Source organism: Eulemur rufifrons, chromosome 15 (genome assembly GCF_041146395.1).
Source record: "Eulemur rufifrons isolate Redbay chromosome 15, OSU_ERuf_1, whole genome shotgun sequence".
Lineage (NCBI taxonomy): Eukaryota > Metazoa > Chordata > Mammalia > Primates > Lemuridae > Eulemur > Eulemur rufifrons.
In genome coordinates this window covers 15581435-15605845 of record NC_090997.1, presented here as the reverse complement: position 1 = coordinate 15605845, position 24411 = coordinate 15581435, and the positions used below count along the sequence as shown (strand labels likewise).

The following is a 24411-nucleotide window of genomic DNA, read 5'->3' as shown; positions in this document are numbered from 1 at the left end:
ATGAGAGTTGGACTGCTGTGTTTCATCTCCTTCTTCACGGTCACTGGGGGCCACCATACCTTCCTGGGGGTGAGTTGGCATATGTCCCATTTTTCTTCTCAATCATCTCTTCTCTCTCCTTCTGGCTTTTACAATCCATCACTCTCTAGGTGACTGCAGCTGCATAATTTAATGGCCTTGGAATCAGAAGTCTCGAGTACTTGTGTCAACATTATCCACATTCTTTCACAGTGTGGCTTTGGATAAGTGAGTCATTTCATCTCTTTAGAACTTAGATGACCAAACTGCACAAGGATGATGATCTTCAGTTAAACCATCTCCGAGATCTTTTCTAGCTCAATGCAGTCTCTACTAATGGCCTCTTAGATGCATAAAAATCATGGATTGACATGAGCCATCCCTGGACCCTGTCTTCCCATTGGTACCCACTTTCTTGATGCTTTCATTCAGAATCATGGTTTTAATGTTCTTTACACACTGATGACCCCAAATGTATATCTCCATGTCAGACCTCTTCGCTGAACCCCACACTCATGTGTCCACTGCCAACCTGTTCTCTCTGGTAGGCCACCCTCAACTTCGTACGTCCAAAATCAAACTCATGACTTTTTCTCACCAAACTTATGCCTTTCCTGTCTCAGCAAGTGGTAGCACCATCTCACCAGCTCCTAAGGCAAAAAACTTAGTGCTATGCTTGGCTCTTCCCACATTTCGTATCTAAACCATTGGCATTATTTTTTTTAGCTTTATCTTTAAAATATATCTAGAATTCAAAAGCTTCTCACTACCTCCATGGCTGCTACCTTGATATCCACCTTGATCATCTCAATGCTCTGTCATTGCTTCTAAGCTTGTCTCTTCTCAACACGGCTTCGGCACTCAGCCTTTAGAAGCTCAATTAGAGCATGACTTTCCTTTGCTCAAAATGGTCCAGTGGTTTCCGATCTCACTCATGTAAAAGGTAAAACCCTCTCTATGGCATGTCGTGGTCTACACAGCCTGCCTCCCCAGGAACTCTCTGATCCCCTCTCCTCTGCCCCACCCCTCGCAGCTACTCTGGCTGGTGTCCCCAGTCTGCCTGCACATGCCAGGCACACTCTTACACCTCTGCCTGGAAAGCTGTTCCTCCAGGGATCATCACTTTCTCACTTCTTCCAGGTTTTTGCTCAAAACTCGCTTCAGTGAAGCCTCTGCTGGCCACCTCTCCACCATCCCTGGCTTGGATTTTAGAGCCATGATTTTAATTCATCTGGGAAACCAAACAAGGCCTTATAAAGTACAACTGTCCAAGCCTCACCGTAACTGTTTTTTTTTTTTCTTTTTAACAGAGAAATGATGGCATGAAAACAAAGAGAGAACTCATTGTGAATAAGACAAAGCATCTAGGTGAGACTCTGTTACGCGGAGTGGTACAATGGGCTTTGGTGCCAGAGACCAGCGTCAAACCACAGACGTGCCTCTGACTGAGTGTTTGACCTTAGGCACATTATGAAATGCCCAAATCTGTATGAGAATAACAGTAATTACTAAAAGCAAGATACTTGTGAGGATTAAATAGTATAATAAAGGCTTAGTATCTTGCCTTGTATCTGGTAAGTAGCTGTCCATATACTTCCTTTTATTTTTTTATTTTATTTTTTTTTTTGACAAAGTCTCACTCTGTTGCCCGGGTTAGAGTGAGTGCCGTGGCGTCAGCCTAGCTCACAGCAACCTCAAACTCCTGGGCTCAAGCGATCCTTCTGCCTCAGCCTCCCGAGTAACTGGGACTGCAGGCATGCACCACCATGCCCAGATAATTTTTTCTATATATATTTTTAGCTGTCCATATAATTTCTTTCTGTCTTTAGTAGAGATGGAGTCTCACTGTTGCTCAGACTGGTCTCGAACTCCTGAGCTCAAAGGATCCTCCAGCCTCGGCCTCCCAGAGTGCTAGGATTACAGGCGTGAGCCACCGTGCCCAGCCCATATACTTCCTTTTTGTCCACACCTTGACCCTAACAGTGGAATTAATGGGCACAGCCCTCAGTCTAGAAAGGAGCTGTGTTCTGAGATTTAACTGGGGGGTCTGACGTTTCCAGTGCTGAATGCATTTCCTCACAGAATCAGTGATGCATACAGATGGTCGTTTGGTTCCTGCATCCACAAAAGCTTTTCTACCATGCAATAAATCTGCCACATGATAATGTGCTGATAGCATTAATACCATAGCACCTACCCCATGCTAGGCTGTAGTTGAGAAAACGAAATCAAAATTTCAACTAGCAATACCATGAATATGTTTTTCCTGAGAGTAAAAATGACAAAATGTAGCAAGTCTCTATTGGGCTGTTACTAGGTGCCAGGTACTATTTAAACACATTAGATGCATTAACTCCTCATACGGACACTCTGAGTTTGGGACAGTATCCGTCTTTATTTTGCAGATAGTGAAACAGAGCTGGGGGCAGGAGCCAGGACTCAAATCCAGTCAATCTGGTTCCAGAACTCATGCCATTAACTCCTGACAGTGTGAGCAGGGCCAGCCTGTTCCCTGCTCCCCACCCCTCACCTGCGTGGGCAGTAGGAGTGGGAATTGCCTCAGCTCCCACCTTTAGGGACCCCCACAGCCTGGCACAGGGGCTCCAGCCTGCAGGGAGATGGGAGAGTGAGACGGGGCTGAGGCGCTCTGGCATGAGAGGTTGAGTCCTCCATAGACAAGCTTTGGAGGATCTCGAGCTCCAGGAATGTCATACGGAATTTTAAATGAACTTTGGGTGGGAGAAGACTCATGGGATTGATCTCTCTCGATCAAGACCCGTTCATGGCTGAAGGGGAGGGCGCACAAAGCCACGAATGCAGGGTTAGTTTAGGTTTGCTTTTCTATTTCATATAAATGCCAAACAGCTAATCAACAGGATGTTTTTTTATAGAAGAAGGAAGGGCTCTTTGGGAAGCATGAGGTTGGGGGTTTTCTGTTGGAGATGCTTCAAGGACACCAGGGCTGGCAGAGGGAGGGAAGCGTGCCTAGAATGTCCTCACCTCTCCTTCGCTCAGTCTTGACACCTAACCTTGACGCTGGCTGTGCCCTGAGGACGTGTGCAATATCAAGAGGGTGATTGTGGGGGGGGACAGAGAGCACAGGAGCAGCTGGCCTGGCAGAAGTGAGAGGACAGCTGTATATTCACCTCTGAGAGAACCATCTGCTCGGGTTCACGCTGGATGTTTGTTTTTAGTGAGCGTCTGGCTGAGCAGAACTCAGGCGAGAGCAGCAGGGGACAGTGCATACCCTGCAGGCTGAATCCGATGACTGTCCCCAGTCACTTCCTCACAGTGTCCCCCAGCCACAGCAAGGAGGCTTCTGACTCTCTCTCTCTCTCTTCAGCCCCAGTCCAGGAATATGAGCTGCTGCTTCAGGTGACCTACAGAAATTCCGAGGAGAAAAGAGACTTGCAGAATTTTCTGAAGCTCCTGAAGCCTCCATCACCATGGTTACATGGGCCCACGAAGGTTATCAGAGCAAAGGCCACCACACGTAAGTCAGCTGTCTGGTGGCAGGAAATGTGAACGGGGAAGATGGGCGCATCAGTCAGGGCAGGTGAGGTTGTCCCGTGGAGACAATCATCCCACAGGCTCTGTAGCGTGAGAGAGGTAGAGGTTTCATTTCTTCTTCATGTCCATTGCAGGTTGGCGGAGGGGCTGTGTCTGTTGTCACTTGGGTACCCAGGCTGGTGAATCAGACCCTATCTCAACTGTACCCATCCTGAGCCAAAAAAAATGAAACATTGGAGGGTTTCACATGGCAGTTATAAATTCTCTAACTCAAAAATGACACACACTAATTCTGCTCACAACTTATTGGCCAGAGCTGGTTCTGTGGCCCCAACTGATTTAGGAGGGGCCAGGATATGCAATGCCATGTGCCTGGAAGAGGGCAAGAAATGTTTGTCAAATAGCACTCACAAGCACAAAGATGGGGTGAAGAGAAATTAAATTATTTGTCTAAAGCAGGGACTCTCAAAGTGTGGTGACCGGCAGCAGCATCAGGGAACTTCATAGACGTGCAAATTCTCAGCCTATCTTAGACTTACTGAGTCAGAAACTCTGGGGTGAGACCCTCCAGCTGACTCTGATGCACAGGAAAGCTTGAGAACCACTCCCTGAACACCCCACCATATGCATTTCCACAAAGGTGTTTGGTGACTGTGCCTCATTTTTTTGCCTATTAAAAAGGAATGACTTTGGTGCGAATTTCAGGAGTGGTAGAAGGGAATGAGCATACTGGATTGCTGGTGGGTGAAACTTTTTCTTCACTCCCCAAAAAATGTCTCTTTGCCTTTGCTACCTCACTGATAGAACCTACCTGGGCATGGTGGCAGGTGGGTGGAAGGGAGCCTCCACTAAGAGAATGGTCAAATACCTCCTAGAATCCTTTAAATAACTCCCACATTACCAATACCCTCTTCTACTTCTCTTCTCCATTGCAGCAGGTATCTATGGGGCATTCAGCCTTCTTTTGGATGCCAACCCCAGCCATTTTAGTTTTATGTTTGTTAGGTTTCTGATACCAACCTTGGACTCTATTGAGATGGGCATTTCTTTACCTTAAATATATTGCCATCCTGGTTTCATCCTTCCGGCTTTTGGTGAGAAATACTTGGTTCACATTCCATGTCAGAGCCAAGGATTGGAACTCAGCAATAGTCAGTTAATAAAACCGGACTCCATGAAACCAATTCCTGCTTTTTGTGCAGACTGCAGCAGCCTGAATGGAGCCCTGCAGTGTGCCTGTGAAGACGGCTACACCTGGTTCCCCCCCTCCTGCCTCGACCCCCGGAACTGCTACCTTCACACGGCTGGATCACACTCAAGTTGTGAATGTCATCTCAGCAACCTCAGCCAGAGTGTCAATTTCTGCGAGAGAACAAGTAAGCACATAAGAATGCTCTGGGCTGGGGCTTCTCCCACCCCAGTGTGCAACAGAGAGGGGACTCTAGCTCTTTGCCTTGCTGAGGAGAGCTAATGTCTGTGGGGTGATTGAGGGACAGCGAGGACACACCCTGCTAGGCTTGGCTGGACACGGTGAGCTTCACAGTGCAGGAGATCCAGACATACAAGTTGACATTTGGATGTCACTTCAGACTTTAGGTACCTCCAGCTCAGTTCTGCAATAACGTAACTCTACTGTGATTTGGGGAGATTTGCTAAAATCCCAAGCAGGGAAACTGCTTGAGTAAGCAACGGTTTTCTTCTTACCCTCTTTTTACCTCTTTTGCCAACATCAGTTCTGAGCAAAGGGAAATCTAGAGATGTGACTGCAGGGAGGAACACATAGTGATTATAGTGAAAGAAATGCTCCGAAATGCCAACGCACCGGCGTGTCCTGAATGCATTACTGAAACAAAACACAAGCCAAAGTCCAGCTTAGGAAACCAGTGAGAGCTGAGGGGCTACTGTGGCCTTGGGCTTATGTTCAGTGAATGATGAGGTGAGTCGAATACCATGGACTCCAGGGCAGGAAGAACTTCAAAAAGGTTCCTCAAAGACTCCTCTGGTTATGTTGAAACTCCAGATTTTGGTGGAGCCGAGCAAAGAGTGAGGAAGGAACCTGAAATAGCCCAGCTTAAATGGACATCCCTGGTCCCTGAGAGTGGATTAATAAAATGTGGTATATGTATACGATGGAGTTCTACTCAGCCACAAAAAAACTGGTGATCTAGCACCTCTGGTATTATCCTGGATAGAGCTAGAGCCCATTCTACTAAGTGAGGCATCTCACAAGAATGGAAAAACAAGCACCACATGTACTCACCATCAAATTGGTATTAACTGACTTAACTGACCAACACTTAAGTGCACATATTAACATTCATTGGGTGTCAGGCAGATGGGAGGGGGGATGGAGGGATAGGTATATACACACCTAACGGGTGCAGAGCGCAACCTCTGGGGGATGGACACGCTTGAAGCTCTGACTCGGGTGGGGCAAAGGCAATATATGTAAGCCAAACACTTGTACCCCTGTAAGATGATGAAATTAAAAAAAAATCAAGTTAGGAATTTATTGTACCTATAAACTTCTTTTTATTTCTCACAGAACTCTGGGGCACTTTCAAAATTAATGAAAGATTTACAAATGATCTTTTAAATTTATCTTCTGCTATGTACTACAAATATGCCTCTGGAATTGAAATGCAAGTAAGCACTTTCTACTTACTGTATAAGGAACTATTTGCTAAACTCAAGTTCAGATGTTTTCAATTCAACATGTATATTTAATACATATTCTTAATTATTCATCTTCAATGAGCTATTACAGGGCAGTTATTTGCTCTGCTCAAATTGAAATTTCCTGAGTATCTTCTTTCTAGGAAAGTTTAGGAGTTGACTTCTTTCTGTGTCACTTGTGTTCAGCTGTGCTCACTTATTAGAGTAGTATTAAATTAAGGCTTCTTGATTATTTTTGTTTTTTTATTTTTCAGGATCTAAGCTCAGCCTTTGGGGGTTTGTTCCATAAAGAAGACTCTCTTATTAGAGGCTGAAGAGAGTTACTGAGCAAAACTCTGGGTTTCGTACTGAAATCATATAAAAACTAGATCAGTGTGCCTCTGCCTAGGATGATGGCTCAGATGTGGTTCTAACTCAAGATCTGAGCAAATACTTTATAGACAGGTTCAGTTTAAGTACCTGTGAAAATTAATGGCACATTTCTGATAAGGAAAAAATAGATTTGGGGTGAATTTATTACATTATCTGGCACCAGATTCATCCCCTATTCTAAGCAGTTGTTTATTCACTCTTCATTAGCAACCTCAAAAATAAATTTTATATGTGTGTGTGTGCATGTGGGTGCATGTATACATGCTCAACTGTGGGTTTAACCATATCTGTATGACATACAATTACTTTCCACTGTGTCACTTTTCTTTTCTCATTTGCTACTGTTGATGTATTTATTGTCTGCATCCATTTTTTGCTCAAATGTCTTTCTGAAGTGTGGGGATAAAGATTAACATGTTGCCTTTTGTTCTCTTTCTAAGCTTAAAACAGCATACAAAAGAATTCAAGGTTTTGAGTCAGTTCAGGTCACCCAATTTCGGTAAGTAACACAATGGCTTTAGAAAGGCCATCTCCAGAATTGTACTGTTCCCTGTTCCCGGGTGACCTTGGCAGAAAACATGGCAGAACTGGTCTTTCTAAATAGGATTCTTACTAACTGGACAAGAGTTTGTGATGCTTTAAAAAGTCTGAAGGGAAAAACCTAGACTCTCATTTAAGTGAGTTTAGGACCTTAAATATTAGAGAACATTCTCAAAGCTGTGGATCAGAGTAGGATTGCTAAACCATAGTAGTAGGGTAGAAACTTAGAAGGAAGCAGATCATGATGCACGTGGGTGAGAAGGGGTGAGGGCTGGAGATGAGGGTTGTGGGTTGCAGAAGGGTGGATGTTCTCTTTCCACAACCACAGGGGACATGATGTTTCATAATTGGGAGCCACAATTTTGTAAAATATTACATTTTTATGTAGACGTCATGTATACACCATAGTTCAACACCCAACAGTCTACAGAAAAGAAGGAGATATTTAGTAAATTATCCTTTTGTTTATGCTTTGATTCCAAAGCTCATTTGCTCAGTTAGCCATGTGTACATTAGCTACCAACTGTTAATAGTCTGCTTCATAGAGGACGTGGCTTAGAGATCAGAGAATTTGACTTATGTATTTTTTCACAGTTAACTTAAAAACAGCCATAGGAAATTTTTAACAGCATTTGCTAGATATATTGTCCTGGGCATTGTGCTTTAAGTCATCCCATGTCTTTCTATGAAGTCCCACATTAATAATTTTCTTTAAAATTCAATGCTGGGGAAAACTCTGCTTTTTTCTATATTGAGATTTAGTTAATTAATTATATTTCCCTTTTTAAATTTGTTGTCGGTGAACTGATAGACAAAACTGAAACTCAATCATAGTAATTGTTCATACTTTTCTTTTATTGGTCCTGATTTTCTATTTATACTTATAATTTATATTCCATCATGTATATTTTCTAAGCTGTCTCCAATAATTTGTAGACAAAAATCACAGTACAAGTAGGCATAAGCCTATGAAATACAACTTTTAAAGTTTTACTTTTTATATACATGATTTAAAACAAATCGTAATCTCTCACTGTCTCGATTTATTTATCTGTCAAATAGGACAGTTAATACCTGTGGAAACTGATTTAACTTCATTAGATCAAACAAAATAGTAGGCAGGAAAATACTTTGTACACAATAGAAGGGCCATTTCAATGCAAAGGCATTGTGGCCATCACTACACAAAAGGGTGTTTGGATTTATTTATACATTTTGAGCAAAATTTCAAAGTAGTGGTTAAGAATTTGAGCTTTGGAGCATCAGAGGTTCCAAAACATCGATTAATAATTAACAATTACCTCACCCAACTTCACTTCGGGCCTCAGTTCCCTTATCTATAAAATGGGGATAATACAGTGCTTATACAAGGGGTTATTGCAGGATTAAGTTAATTAATAGATGTTATCCATTTGCTTTCATTGCTTTAAACACATCTGCACATGGATGGTTTCTAAATGTATTACCGGGCTTGGCCTCTTCCCTGAACTCCAGACCCAAATATCCAAAGGCCCACTTGACATCCCCGCTTGGTTTTCCAGTTGGCATGTCAAATGCAACATGTCCAAACCAGGGTCCTCCAACTCTCCCCCTCTTAACCAATACCCTACTTTCCCCCCTGTATTCTCCATTTCAGTTGTAGTGATGCTATTCTCCCAGTTACGAGTTGCATAGAATAAAACCTTGCAGCCATCTTTTGTTTTAATTTCTTTTATCGAGGTGGAATTTACATATGGTGGTGTGCTCAAACCTTAGGTGTGCAGTTCAATCAGCTTCGACAAATGCTTCTAGAAGCACCTTCCTACCATGACAGAACATCTCCATCACCTCTGAAGTTCCCTGGTGGCTTCTTTCATTCAGCATAACGCCTTACAGGTTCAGCCTTGTTTTTCTGAGCATCGGTGGTTCCTTCTTTCTTACTGCCCAGTACTATTCCATTGTATGATATATTACAATTCATTTTTCCTTTATTTGGAGTCATTCTTGACTGATTTCTTTCTCTGACACCCACAGTCTACTCCATTAGCAAATCCTGTGGCTCTATCTTCAAAGACAACCTGAATCTGACCACTCCTTTCCACAGGTACAGCTACCCAACCAGTTCAAACACCACCTAACCCGCTTCTCTGCTTGCCTCCCTTCAGTCTATTTTTTTTGCACAGCATCCAGAGTGATGATCTTAAAAATAAATCTGATCATGCCACTACCTTTTAATAAAGAATAAAACTTTTTAATAAAGAGTAAAATTCCAATTCTAGGGTCCTGTGTGTTCTGGCTCCTGATTACCTCTCCAATATCACCTCTTCCCCATTTCTTCCTTGCTGATTGGATTTTCATCATGTCAGTCTTTATTTATTTATTTATTTTTAATTTTAAAGAGATTTATTCTGAGCCAAATTTGAGGACCATGACCCAGAGTCATGGCCAAAAATCCTTGAGCAAGTGGACTTGCTGTGGCTGGGTTACAGTTTGGTTTCATACATTTCAGGGAGACAGGGGTTACAGGTAAAGGCATAAATCAATACATGGAAGGCGTGCATTGGTTTGGCCTGAATAGGTTGTCATGCTGGTCTTTAAGTTTGTTAAACTCGCAGGCATTCTCCTTCCTTGGGACCGTCACATGCACTGGCATATTATACCATTGTTCTTTGAGTCACTGGCCTTTTCTTCTCATCCTTTAGGCCTCAGATTCAAAGTGGTGGTCACTCGTTTCCTGCTTGTCTTGCCTTCTCCACGAGAGTGTAAGACTGTGGACCCAATGTTATGCACACACAGAGTAGCCCTGAGTGACTGAATGAGTAAACATAGTGAATTTCATTTCTCTTTCCACAGTCATTACAGGGATGGAGGCATCATTGCTGGGTATGAAGCTGTCGGTTCCAGCGGTGCATCCGAGTTGCTGTCAGCCATCGAACAGGTGGCTGCGAAGGCCAAGGCGGAGCTTCGCAAGCTGTTTCCTATAGAAGACAGCTCTTTCAGAGTGTTCAGAAAAGGTAATCCTGGATTCACATCCTTGCTCAGGTTAAGAGAGTCCTTTATTAATAGTAGCTCATTTGTGTCCTCAGGAAGTAGATTGGAGATGTTTCGATAAAGAATTGTTCTCTAACTGACTTTCCATAGAAACAGGCAGCTGTTTCCCCCCCACCATGATGAAACCCAGCTTCAGCTGACTATTTCAAATTCTTGCCATTCGGTGATCTGATCTCCCACCTCTTAGTGTGGACATTGTGGAAGACTGATTTCACTGCAGGCCGTGGTGGAAATGATTGCACAATAATTTTGATATACGTGTTGAAAGAGCCCTGGGGCTGACAATATTCCTAAGTCACAATCCAAGGAACCAAGGAAAGAATGCGTATATCCATGTCTTTAACTCACATAAATGCACACACATACATGCCTCTCTTTTTTTCAGTTTTTTTTCACTTTACTTCTTTATATTCATAATCTTAAGCCTCTTCTACCAAAATTTATGTCACACGTTTCAACAACATTTAGTCAACAAATGTTTACCAGGTGTCGAAAGTGTCTAGACACTTAGAGTGTAGCAATGGGGGAAACAAACTAAAATCGTAGCTCTGTGGATCTTCCATTCAATGTTTCCATCTCTCAGTTCCAAACACACTAAGAATATATTATTACAGGCTAGCTGCAGGAGTAATTTGTGACTGGTTGCAATGTGAGAAGCTTTTAAAAGGGGTACAAGGTAGGAAATGTCACCCCCAAATAGCAACTGCCTATCTTTTAACCATATCATTACTTCTTTGTTCCACAGTATCTTGAAAAATTTCTGGTTTTCTAGTGTTCCCTTGAAGAGGGAGAATATTTCCTGGGAGTGATCACATCTTGCCTTATTTTCAGCCAATACTTGCCTATTCCAAGTGATATTGTTGGCACAGATCCGACACCTGGAGGGAGGAGCCAGGCCCAGGGAAGGTGTGGTGTCAGGAATTAGTAAATGGTGGTGTTGAGATGAAGCTGGCCACCAAAGCCAAACCTCTTCAACTTCTCAGAGGTTTTGGGCAAACCTCTCCAAAACTCGCCTGGGTATTGTCTCTAAATATTCAACCTCTAATGCATTTAAGCACTACTGCATAGTTTATACAGAGGGCCAGAATATTCCAGAATCCTTTTTCCTCTCTGTTTTCCTTCTTTCCCAGCCCCGTGTAACAGCAATATCTTTGGATTTGGGTGTAAGACTGATGAGTATACCCTGCCCTGTAGCAGTGGCTACACCGGAAACATCACAGCCAGGTGCCAGCTCTCCGGGTGGCAGGTCATCAGGGAGACTTGTGTGCTCCTTCAGCTGCAAGAACTGGAGGAGGTGAGGCATTTCCACCTTGTAGACTTGCCTTGGTTTTGCATTTCCCAGTGGGCATCTCACAGTGAGCATGGCTGAGTGGTGGGCACATATACCCGTTTGTATCATTGGCCTGTGTGCAGAGGGTGAGGGTGAACCTGGGGAGCATGGCATGAGTGGCAGCATGGGGTAGCAGTCAAAAGGTCAGAGTGCACGGTTTTGTCAGGGAGGGGTGCTGCAGAGAAGTAAACCAATGCTGAAGGGGTCTGTGACGGATGAGAGGAGCAGCTAAGTTAGCCTCAGAAGTCCAGAAGGCCAGGGAATCAAAGAGCAAAGTGAAGGTGTGAGTCAGGAGCCAGTAGGCATGGTACAAGTAAGGGTGTTCATGTATCAGAAATCAGGGCAAGGAGTGGGTCAGGCAGAGGTGAATCATATAGAATGACAGGACTGCAATGGAACTTAACGGTCATTTCATTTACCCACCTCCTTTTACAGATCAGGAAACAAAGGACCAAGGGGCTAACAGTTCCCCTGGTAGCAATAGTGTTGAACTAGAAGCCTGGCCACTTCATTTCCAGTCCAGTGCTGTGACCGCTATATCATGCTCTCTTAGGAAGGTACAAGTACTAAGACAAGGTAGATAGAAAGAAGGAAGTGAGTGATCAGGAATCAGAAGAACTCAAATCACAGAAAAGAAGGACCCCAAGACCATTTCACAAACACTGTTTGGCAAGTGGATTCCATAGTGAGCAGAACTTCCATCCCAGCCAGAGACCCTGCTACTGCAGCACAGAACCCCAGATATAGTGTTTATTAAGGCCCTGTTTACTTCTCCCCTTCTGGACACCTGTTTCCTCATCTGCAGACTGGGGAGGAGGATTGGGCCAGATGGCCTGTATGTCTATTCTTGCTCTTGCCTTCTTTGCCTCCGTTCTGGACATGAGCAATAGTTGGGACTAGTGCACCCCATGGTGTGAGGGTAGGTAGACCCCAGTGCCTTAAACAGAGAAGAAAAAGAAGGGGAACAGGTAGGATCCGGGCTCCTGGGTTGACTTATGTTGACTGGAAGGGAACACCCCTCTTTGGCTGCTTTGCAAGTTAGCCTAGTGTAGTGGAAGCAGATGGGAGCCTCAGGAAGAAGTGAAACTCCCAATCTAGTGACAAAATGGGGGCTGGCACAAGCCCAGTAGTCAAATCTCTACATACATTCCTCTGTCTTCCCATCGTACAGGGGATTCTCAGTGTAGTATCGTGGATATAACACAGGATTAGTACCAGTAGACCTTACCCTACCATTGCCTAGCTTAGTTCTCTTTCGAAGGTCACCAATCACACTGAACATCAGTTTCTGTATAATTAGAGTAATAAATTATATGAAAAAGGTTTTAGTGAATCTTTTCATGTTTCAGTTTCCTTAGCTATAAAATGAAAATGATAATGGCACCTCCCTTCAAAGGGTGTTGAAAGGAATCAATCAATGAATCTCTGGTAAAGCATTTAGCGCAGCATCTAGAACACAGAAAGCACTGAGTAAAAGCCATTGTTATTATTGTTATATAATCTTCCTATGTTGTAACTCATCATACAAATGTCAGTTCTATGTGACCAAGATGCCTGGTTTAAATTTGAGGCAACACCAGCATTTCATTGTTTTCAAGAACTTAACCATTTTTCTCTCTAGAATGTCAGTGTGTTTGCAAGCAATGCCACTGAGGCAGCTGTGTCATCCGTGGTGCAAGATCTTGCAGTCATGATTCAGCAAAGCCCATCAATCACAGCTGGGAATCTGGCTTCGGTGGTGTCAATTCTGGGCGATATTTCATCCCTGTCACTGGCAGGCCATTTTAGGGTGTCCAATTCAACAATGAAGGTATGATCTGCCTATGTTTGAAAGGGCTCATTTGAAATGCCCAATCTTGTAGAAGACATGACAAAAACTTCCCTATCACTGACTTTTATCCTCGTGCTGGAAAGGACAGAAGAGCCATGTACTAGTCCTTATGTGAGCTTTGCTGCTCTCTCTGTAGTATACAAGGGACTCGCAGCATCAATACCGTGAGTTGGAAGGAAGGTGGAGCTGCCCCTGTGCAGGCTGCCTGGGCAGCACCTGGCTTAGGAAGGGATGAACTTTCGCACCATGTGACACGGGCACCAACTTTTCAATATGTTTGCAGTCTATAATCACGTTTTTCTGTGGCCATAAACTCTGACTTTAGCAGTGTGTATTTTAAGAACTCTTTTCTCTTAATTGGGGAATTCGTGGCTTAATTTGTATATTTAAAAATTAGCTTACAAATTATACAAACTGATATTTAGTCCCTATAAGAAATGCACATAAAAAAAGAAAAAGAAATTATCTGCAATCTGGTCACCCCAAAATAGCCACTACTTACGTTCTAGATAGTAGGTGCTCAATAAATATTTGTTCAATAAATACCCTTCCAAACATGGTGGATGTATCCATTTTATTAATATATAGTAGAATACATAACATTTTACACAATTAGATCATACGTGTATTACTTAATCACAAAATTACAGTTAACTATATATGGTAAACATTAAAGATCACATTAAATATGTATAAGTTAAATTCCTGAATTAAAGAAAAAAATGCTTGGATTTGTTTTTTAAAAACCTGACCACATGTTTGCAAGAGATCAACTACAACAAAATAGCACAAAAAGAATAAAAAATAAAATGAAGGGTAAAAAAATGTAGGCAAACACAAAGCAATAAAGAGCAGAGGTTTCCTGGGGGTGGTGGAAAAAGCACACTATGGGCTTCTGGGCTATAAGCCACGGAGACCTGGGTTAGGGGAGAACTTGGCCAGAGTGACAGATGCCTGCAGCAGAATGTCTGGGAGCCAGAGCCATAAGCAAGAGAGGGGTTTCTGTGAGAGAAAGTAGTGACTTTCAAGGAATGGCTTGGAACAAGAATATTTCAAACTAAGACTGACTCTTAAAACCCATACAAATTCAACACTTCTTTGTTGCTTGGGTCCAAGTTTAAAATTTTTTGTTCTATATTTTCCTGTAGCAAACAAAAAGAACATAAAAACTTCAATATCCATGATGTGAATTTAGAATTTCTGATGTTAGCAAACATCATACGAGAAAGCGGGTCAAAGTAATGTCTCCAGCCTGAGAGCAGTGTAGTCATTTTTGCCCTCTCAGGGAGAAGGAAATGCACTCGTGCAGCCCAAATTGCAGGACTCTTTCTCCTCCATGGGGAAGCCCCAGTGTGCTTATGAATCCCCTGGGTCAGTGATCACCCTGGAACTTCTGTGATTTTGCTGACCCAAGTTTCTTTGCCCAAAGCTTCTACTGTGCCGAGCAACTGAGCTGAATTTAATTAATGAGTTCTAATATGGTTCATCTCTGAGCCAATTTTCTGGGCATTTTTCCTATACTTCATACTAATGACTATGCACTCGTAGGCCTCGTATCTGTTTACTCAAAACACAACTGACTTTCATCCTTGTATTTCAGGAAGTCATCAATATAGCTGACCATATCCTTAATTCAGCCTCAGTAAGCAACTGGACAGTCTTACTGCAGACGAGAAAGCATGCGAGCTCACAGTTACTAGAGACATTGGAAAACATCAGCACTCTGGTGCCTCCGACAGCCCTGCCTCTGAATTTTTCTGGGAAATTCATTAACTGGCAAGGGATTCCAGTGACCAGAAGCCAACTCAAAAATGGTTACAACTATCAGGTTGAAATGTTTCCCCAAAATACCTCCATTCCCATCAGAGGCCACGTGTCAATTGGGTCAGACCAATTCCAGAGGTCCCTTCCAGAAACCATCATCAGCATGGCCTCGTTGACCCTGGGGAACATTCTACCCATTGCCAGAAATGAAAATGCTCAGGTCAATGGGCCTGTGGTATCCACGGTTATCCAGAACTATTTCATAAATGAAATTTTCCTGACTTTTTCCAAGATAGAGTCAAACCTGAGCCAGCCTCATTGTGTGTTTTGGGATTTCAGTCATTTGCAGTGGAACAATGCAGGCTGCCACCTGGTGAATGAAACTCCAGACACCGTGGTGTGCCGATGTACTCACCTGACCTCCTTCTCCATGCTGATGTCACCCTTTGTGCCTCCTGCTGTTGTTCCCGCTGTAACTTGGATCACCTATGTGGGACTGGGTATCTCCATCGGAAGCCTCATCTTGTGCCTGGTCATTGAGGCTCTGTTTTGGAAGCAAATCAAGAAAAGCCAAACCTCACACACACGTCATATTTGCATGGTGAACACCGCCCTGTCCCTCTTGATTGCTGATGTTTGGTTTATTATCGCTGCCACTGTGGACACCGCGGTGGACCCTTCTGGAGTCTGCACAGCTGCAGTGTTCTTCACGCACTTTTTCTACCTGTCTTTGTTCTTCTGGATGCTCATGCTCGGCCTCCTGCTGGCTTACCGGATCATCTTCGTGTTCCACCATACCACCCTGCCTCTGATGATGGCTGTTGGGTTCTGCCTGGGCTATGGGTGCCCTCTCATTATCTCTGTCATCACTGTTGCTGTCACACTGCCCAGCAATAGCTACAGAAGGAAAGATGTGTGTTGGCTTAACTGGTCCGACGGAAGCAAACCTCTCTTGGCTTTTGTTGTCCCTGCACTGACTATTGTGGTAGTGAATTTGGTTGTGGTGCTGCTAGTTCTCAGGAAGCTCTGGAGGCCAGCTGTTGGAGAGAGACTGAGCCAGGACGACAAGGCCACTGCTGTCCATATGGGGAAGAGCCTCCTCGTCCTGACCCCTGTGCTAGGGCTTACCTGGGGCTTTGGTATAGGAACAATGGTGGACAGCCAGAACCTGGCTTGGCATGTTATTTTTGCTTTACTCAATGCATTCCAGGTGAGAACAATAGGAATAACCTATTACATTGTCAGGTAATTGGGATACGTATAGAGAACTCAGGTTGGTGAGACCATTCTGGAGATTATCTCATCTCCCTGCCTCCAGCAAGACTGTAACCAAAACCACACAGAAACAGTGAGTAGGAAAAAAAAAATCCATTTCCCCCCAATAGTTACTGTTATACCAGAGCAGAATATTGGACTTCTTCAGTAACCCATTGCAGGGCTTTAACTCTGTTAGAGTTTGCATAGCTAACATTAATCTCTCCTGCTGCTGTCTCAGTCCTCTTTCTCTTGTGCAGACCTCTGAAAAAGCACACAGAGAAAGGGAAATGAATCACAAGTACTGGTTGACTCTCAACAGTGCAAAGGAAGTTCCTAGAGTGCAATAGAGCAAGGCCTAGCAAAGGTCAACCAGCAGCCTGTTTGTGTAAATAAAGTTTTATTGGAACACAGGCAAGTTCATTTATTTACACATGGTCTGTGGCTGTTTTTGCTACAACAGAAGAATGAAGTAGTTGCAACAGAACCTACAAAACCTAAAATACTTACTATCTGGCTATTCACTCCTGCTACAAAGGAATGGGTTTTATAGGCCACAGTCAGAGGATGTTCAGAGAGTAGGTGGACAAAGTTATCCTCAGGTTTTGATGAATGTGGAGAAGAGGCTTCAGTTTTGGTTTAATGCGGGTTTTGTCAGACCAGCTCAGACAATGACTCAGGGAAATGGTGGTTAAATGTTTGCATGCTGGAGTTAAATAATTCTGGGCTCAAATGTGTGCCTTTACTGTGTGACCTCTAAAAAAGTTGCTTAATCTCTCTGGCCCTCAATTCTCTCCTCTTTCAAATAGAGATAATAGTAATATTTATATCATAGCATACGTGTGAGGATTAAATGAGATACTGTAGCATTTTTGTTGGCACAGTGCCCGGCACTTGGTAAATACCCAATAGGTGTTTCTTAGAAGCAGCTGGTTCTCCACCTTTTCGGCATCCACAGAGCATTCAGGTGGCAGTACAGATGGCAATCGTGGAGGGCATGCACCCGGTGGTGACAAGTGTAGGGAACTACTGTTGAGAGCAGAAGGTGATATGCTGTCTGAACAGGTACCAGCGGAAGGTACTCTGACTGTGAGGAGGATTCCAAGGTCCAAGAAAGCCTGTGCCAAGGGTTCCCCAAGAGCTGCACTGGAAGGAAAGGTGATGACAGAGGTCACAGCCCTCCGCACCTGCTGCCATCGCAGATGCGTAGTGGACCTTAAATGCCCAGTCCAAAGAAAGACTAAGATACAGAAGCAAATGGAAGCTATTTGTTTTGGTTTGGAATGGTACAGTAGGGGAGAATGAAGCCCTGCGTGCAAAACTTTGTTCACTCCATCATTTATCTACACATTCAATAAAATTTTTTTTTGAGTATTTTGTGTTGTGCCATGCACTGTGGAGGTCACACTGTGTTCCTGCCTTCAAGGGGCCTACAGTCTAGCAGGAAGACAGATAAGAAATTTCAGTGTTGGGTGATAGAATAGTGTTATGTATAAATGCTTTCTTTTCTGGAATAGAAAAATACAATACATGTGATTTATTCCTTTTTTTTTTTAAAGGGGTTTTTCATCTTATGTTTTGGAATACTCTTGGATAGTAAGGTACGTGCATTTATTTCTCTCTTTACCCTCTAACCCGGGCATCTTTGAGCCTCTCCCCTTCAGTTCTGAGATCTTTATTCATATAATAAGAGGTTGGATTATGAATACTTTTGTAATAAAATTCTATGATTTTACAAAAGGTAGGCTCATTCAGGAGACAAAAGAACTAAATAGTCACTGCTGAACAAGCTATATAGAACAAATCAAACACATAATGTAAACAGTATAGAAAAAAAGGAGAAATTCTCTTTGTCTTTAATTTTTCTAATTTAAATCATGGTATGGCAATAATGCAATAGAAAAATTACTTTCCTAAGGAGTGAATTCCCTTTTGCTCCTTTAATTAGTTTACCCATTTACTTGGAATATGCTGAAAGATATATCTACTTCAGTATTTGTAGAGTTTTATACAGTAAATGTTAAATAGCCTCTCACATTAAATAAAATTCCTAAAGAAGAACAACCAATTTAAGTGAAAGATAGTAGAATAAAAAATTAAACTTGTTTCCTAAACCCAAGCCTTGAGCAATTCTATCGAGAGAGGTGAAGGCAGTAAGCTAATAGATGTAGAGTGTTTGTTTCAATGGGAAGATAAGAATATTCGATAATTAGAACAACTGTTGCTAAAGATAGCAACAATTTTGCACATGAACAAACCCTTATTTACAAAGAAGCAGTTTGCTATTCTTAATTGTACTAAATAATTACCTTGTTACCTTGTTTGTACCATTCACACGGTTAGGAAACCCTTCTCTTCAAAGATAAACTTCAATTTAGTAATCATTGCCAACTGCTAATGTGTAGAATCTGAATTATTATGGTTTGGGGTACTGTTTTTAGTTTAATTCTAGTTTTGTTTATAGGTAAAGAGGAGAAGAAACTAATCTTTCTATCAGATATCCAGTCATGGCCTATTAAGTGCTTCTAGAAAATACTAATAACACTATTATATTAAATAAGTTTCAACCTGCAGTTTTGTTCTTGATTTGTTTATGTATGACTGCATATGTGTATCTCCTCAATATTTCTTTGTTGCTTTTATAGCTGCGACAACTTCTGTTCAATAAGTTGTCTCCCTTAAGTTCTTGGAAGCAAACAACAAAGGTAATTATCTCCTGATCTCCTACTGCCATGAATCCAATGCTTGAAGTTTCAGTTTTGCATTTTTTCTCTTTATGCAGTCTTGCAACAAGCCCGCTTCTGTGTAAAGCCCTTGGGTTTCGGTCACCATATTCCTGGTATTTGGCATGGGGCCTGGCACATGGTCGATGCTCAGTAAAGAGTTGTTGAGTGAGGGAGGGAGTGAATGTGAAGGTTGTTGGAACTTGGAAGGGTGCTCAAGCATGGAGGTCTGTGGGTGCGCGTTGTGAGCATGGGTTTTTCGGGTGCATGCCCTCCACGATTGCCATCTGTATGGCCACCTGAATGCTCTGTGGATGCCAAAAAGGTGGAGAGCCAGCTGCTTCTAAGAAACACCTATTGGGTATTTACCAAGTGCCGGGCACTGTGCCAACAAAAGTGCTACAGTATCTCATTTAATCCTCACACGTACGCTATGACATAAATATTACTATTATCTCTATTTGAAAGATGAGAGAATGGAGAATACCTTTCAACAATATCACTGGTTTTAGTCTGACCTACTTGCCAATATCTAGAATTAGCAAGGTCCTTTCCTCCCTCTGACTTTCTGGACCTTCTCTAGACCATTTTTTCCCTTCTCTATGAAAGTAAAGGGGGAGATCTTGATTAATTTCTCTTATATAAATTTGATCAACTTCTACTGTACAAAATGCTGTCTCTGAATTTTCTCTCTTAGGCTGGTGTCACTGACTTTGTCCTTTACAGTTTTATCTCTGAAGTCTGCAAACTGACAGGTTTACATGGAAATGGAAAATTCCTATTACATTCTTTGCCACATGACCAAAGGGAAAGTATGAGGACAGTATAGTTAGAAACAAAAGTACTTGCATGCATATCATTTTATTTTATTTTTATTTATTTTTATTTTTTGCATGCATATTTTGTATTTTCTGTGTTACTTTAGACTTTTTTCTCTTTCAGCAAGGCACTGATCATTCAGAAAGGGTCCTAAAGCAGAGATTTCTGTGTTTGATAAAAGTCAACTGACTTAACTGTGTGCAACCCCATATGGGCATTTAGAGATTTTTACAGGTGACAAACTAATCTTTTGAAATAAAAATCAATGATGAAATTATCTTCTGGCATTGAAAAATCTTCCTGGGTCTGCATTTTGTAGTAGAAGTCACTGCCGTGCATTGGGGAACAGCAGCTGTGAGCCGGCAGACCTGCTCTGTGTTTCTGACTCCATGACCAATTGGCTGTATGGTTACAAGTCACTTCATCTCTTTCAGTTTCCATTTTGTCAACTATAAAAAATTAAGTGTTGGACTAGTTACTGGAAGCAAACAGTTTTAACATTTTGTGATGTGCATTTTATGTCTTTAAGAACTAAGATCCCTTGGGCCAGAAAATGTGCAGCTAATAGAGTCACTGTCTTAAGAAAAGGAGGGGTCACAGCACATGTGGCTACATCAAAGAAAACCCTTTAGTGCATATAAACAGACAGACGCTCCCCACCCTGCAAAGCAGGAAATCAGAATTTTTCTCATCTGAAAACAAAAGAGAGAAAACCACCCAAAATTAAAATAAAAGCAAAAGCGGAAATGCCTGCCAGTGTTTCTCCCCAAACAGTGCCTGACAATGCCTGACAGTGCTGACATTTTGACACTTTCCAGAAGGCAGCAGTGGTCAGGCAGGGCTTTGCCGCTTCTGGATTTGGACTCCTTCCCCAATTTAGTTTCCAAAATGGGTGATAAAAATGAGATTTTGCTATCTGGCTAGGTGGCTCATTTGCTTTAAAATCAATATCCATTTGCAAAAGACAATAGGAGTATTTGTAATTTTCTGAAGGAGTTTGAATGAAAAGGTGGGAACCTAGATTACAGATGATGAGGTGAGGGAGAGACAGCATTCAGCGTGAATATTCCTGCAGAGAAACTCACTTGTGAGTGAAAAGGGAGCGAAGGTTGTTACCAGATGCAGACCCAGGATCAGTGGTGACGTTACCAGAATGTGACAAGCTCATGTGTTGGGAGGGATGGACTGGCAAGGAGAGAGTCTGAAAACCTGAAAACAAATGGGAGAGGGAACATAATGGACAAGAGAGGATTCCTGGGAGGACAGGTTGAGCGGTCAGAGGAAGGTGGCAGGATGAGCTGCCTCTCTCTCTCTCTCCCCCTCACTCTCTCTCTCTCTCTCCCCCCGCCCCTTAGCTTCTTCTCTTAACACAGGAAGGACCAGACTGATGCAGAATGAGTAATATGTACAGATTGGGGTCATGACATTGAGGGTTCAGACCTTAATACTTTTTTTTAGTAGGGGGCAAGGCTGTCCACTGAGAGACGGCAAAGGGGAGGTAAAAAGAGCAGCGAGAATACGGTAGTCGGTGAAGGGAATGCATGAGAGAGGAAGTCAGCACTGGTCTCAGCAAGGACCGTCCTCAACTCACCAAAACACTGTAAGGACCCAAAATCCTCTCCATGCTGAAGACTCAGGGCCGTTTCTTGACACTTCACTGTCCCTAGCCACGTTCTCTGTAACTCTCCACCAAGAGACAGACTTTGGTGGCCTCTGCAGACCCCTCCTCCCACCCCTAGAATAGGTTTCTAGAGCCACATCTTAGTTTCAATTACTCAGACCCTGTTATTTGACGGACTGCTTAGACCCACACACCTTCCCAGACCACACAGAGTTCCTGTGGGTGTTGCAACCTAAGATTCCTCTCTGCATGGGACAGGATGCAGTTTTAAATGCAATGATTCTGACTTTAGGATTTTCTTTTAGGATTTTCTCTTAGGAGGAGGAGGAGGAGGACGAGGAGGGTTAAAGAAACCCCGAATTCTAGAAAATCAATTCTTTTGCTTTTAAAATTTAAGTTTTTTTTATCCCTATCTCTATAACTTTTTTATTTTTTCAAGCTCAATATCGGGTAGCCACTTATATATCTCAGTGAAAACTAGGTTCTGCATATTGCACGTGACAAGGACTTTTTCTCCCATCTTAATTTGGTTTCTTCATGACATGGACTATAGCAGGGAATGGAACTTATGTCTTCCGATATTTCCAGTGCCTAAAACAGTGTCTGGCCCAGAAAGGCACTTAATATGAGCTGTTAAATTAATGAATGATGAATTACTGAGTAGAAAACAATATAATGTACCTAAACACTTTTATCTTTCTCCGTAAGTACATGCTCTTTTGTTTTAAATATTTTATTTCAGTTTGATAATTCAGTTATTAAATTATTGAAAACTATATGGCCTCTGTCCCAATGACCAAAGGATTATTCACAGAGAGATCTGAATCTAAGATGAGCAAGAATAAGTCAAACCTCTAGCGGAGCCCATTTTTAGCAGGAGGATTGTTTTTCCTCCATGGGTCTCTTTTAGTGACAAATGTTTGACCCAAAGAAATGTAAGCATGGACATGCAGAAGGATATCTCCTTTAAAACTATTTTCTAGTTTGTTGTTAGAAGTTGTAAAAATATACAGGAACACGAAGGTTACTTGGAAATAAGTTCTTAGGCATTTTTAAATAGATTAAAGCAGAAGAGAGAGTAAGGCATTGGTGACTCTACCTTGTTGAAAAGAGAATAACGCACTATGTAGATGGAATGAAGGATAATTAATGACATCAAGAAGTCAGAAAATGCAGACTAACACAATGCTATTACACTAATAATACTAAAATGTTAAAGGAATACTATTAATGTCCAAATAACTCGTTTTTCTTTTGTGCAGCAAAACTCATCAGATTTATCTGCCAAACCCAAATTCTCAAAGCCTTTCAACCCACTGAAAAAAAAAGGTGAGTTACAATAAAAGCAAAGGTTATAAAAGGTGTGAAGAGAAAATATGAATACATCATATGAGAAAATTCAATGACCGTGTTTTAGAAATTCATGTGGAAAGTGTGAGCATATCAGCTGCTGTGTGTACAGAAGTCATCTGGATTGGGCTCAGGGCTGATCGAACAATGTTGGGATTTTGATGCTCATGGAGACCAGAGTGTGCCATTATGTATTTTCACCACAAATTATCTCCGTGTCCCCAATTTGATATTATATAAATCTGTGGCATTGGTCATTGAAGCCATGGGGTGAAGGCATGTGGCCATTCTAACACCAATGTGTCCCTGCTGGAGAATGACCCCTCTGTGCCAGCCGCTGAGCAGCAGGCATGGGATCACGTGCTTGTGCCTCAATGCTGTGCACACCCTCCTCCCAAGGTGTCCCCAGGGAGGAGGCGGCCACACCTGCCAAGTGTGGAAGAGCACTGTCTCCTCCACCTATGACATGCATTGGCTCTATATTCATATATTGGCGGTTACCTAGTCTATGATATTCAGTGATGAGTCACCTAGTATTTAAACATTGCAAATAGTCACAGTATTCTTGGAGAAGAAGGTTGGGGCCTGGAGTAGAAGAGGGGTCATTGCCTTACAAGGTGAATTGAAGTCAGACTTAAGAGCTCAAGTCCCATTTCACATTAAGTTGTGTTAATATCATCATTTAGGTAGGACAATGGGCAACTCATTTTAGATTCCTATCAAAATTATTTGGATTCCAGATAAAGTACAAGGGCCTGGAGACTGTGCTCATCCAGAACCCCTGGGTCTTGTTATCACTGCCACCAATCGGCCTGAGTGCTTTCTATACATCTCTACCTTTGGGGGCATTTGTTCTTCATTAGTAAAAGTCAGAAAAACTAAGAGATCACTCAGGTTCCTTCTAGCAATGACATGCTGTGATCTCAGATCTACTTCATCTCATTTCCCAGCAAGATCTGAAAAACATGGTGCTTCTCTTCTCTAGTGGGACATGCCTGGTAGTACAAGCTTCCAGGTGTCAGCGCGACGCTGTGCCTCTCCACCAACCACGTCCTTGTCTTTCTCACCTTCCTAAAACTGTTCCCAGTTGTCAGAAATTCCACAGGCTGAGTTTCACCTTGGTCTCATGCTTGATCCCAACATGGTAGCAATAATTCTTATCCTCTCTTCCTTCCCCAGGCAATTATGCACTTTCTCATACTGGAGATTCCTCCAACGATATCATACTAACTCAATTTTCCTCAACTGAATAAGACAAGGAACCCTAAAATCAAGGAAAAAACTTTGGAACAACTTGACATTTAGAGCTAAATGTCAGTGAAGAAATTATGCTCAGTATTAGACGGGATTTTCTGATTTGGGAGTCTAGAAATAAAACAAGGAGATCTCAGTGGCTTCCTCTCTGCCTCCTTTGTCTTCAATTAAATGAAAAGAAAATTTATTTCCATGTGGTTGATTCAAAGAAATTGCTCTGTAAATGTGGAAGAGTAGGTTGTGTTGGAAATAGTGTCAGTTGTACCCTTTTTTCATGACCACAAAATGCAGTTCCCTTTTCCATAAAATAGCATTATTC

At 42.3% G+C, this 24411-nt stretch overlaps 1 protein-coding gene across 1 annotated transcript; it reads left to right on the top strand.

Annotated features, from left to right (window-relative positions):
• ADGRF1 (adhesion G protein-coupled receptor F1) lies at positions 1-24091 on the top strand. The gene is made up of 14 exons (XM_069488154.1): positions 1-69; positions 1329-1386; positions 3362-3511; positions 4731-4904; positions 6074-6174; positions 7017-7075; positions 9958-10109; positions 11277-11440; positions 13098-13286; positions 14908-16281; positions 17885-17926; positions 18971-19030; positions 22751-22817; positions 24018-24091. The coding sequence occupies exons 1-14, from the start codon at positions 1-3 to the stop codon at positions 24089-24091; spliced, it is 2733 nt and encodes a 910-aa protein (XP_069344255.1).
• The last annotated feature ends 320 nt before the right edge of the window (positions 24092-24411 follow it).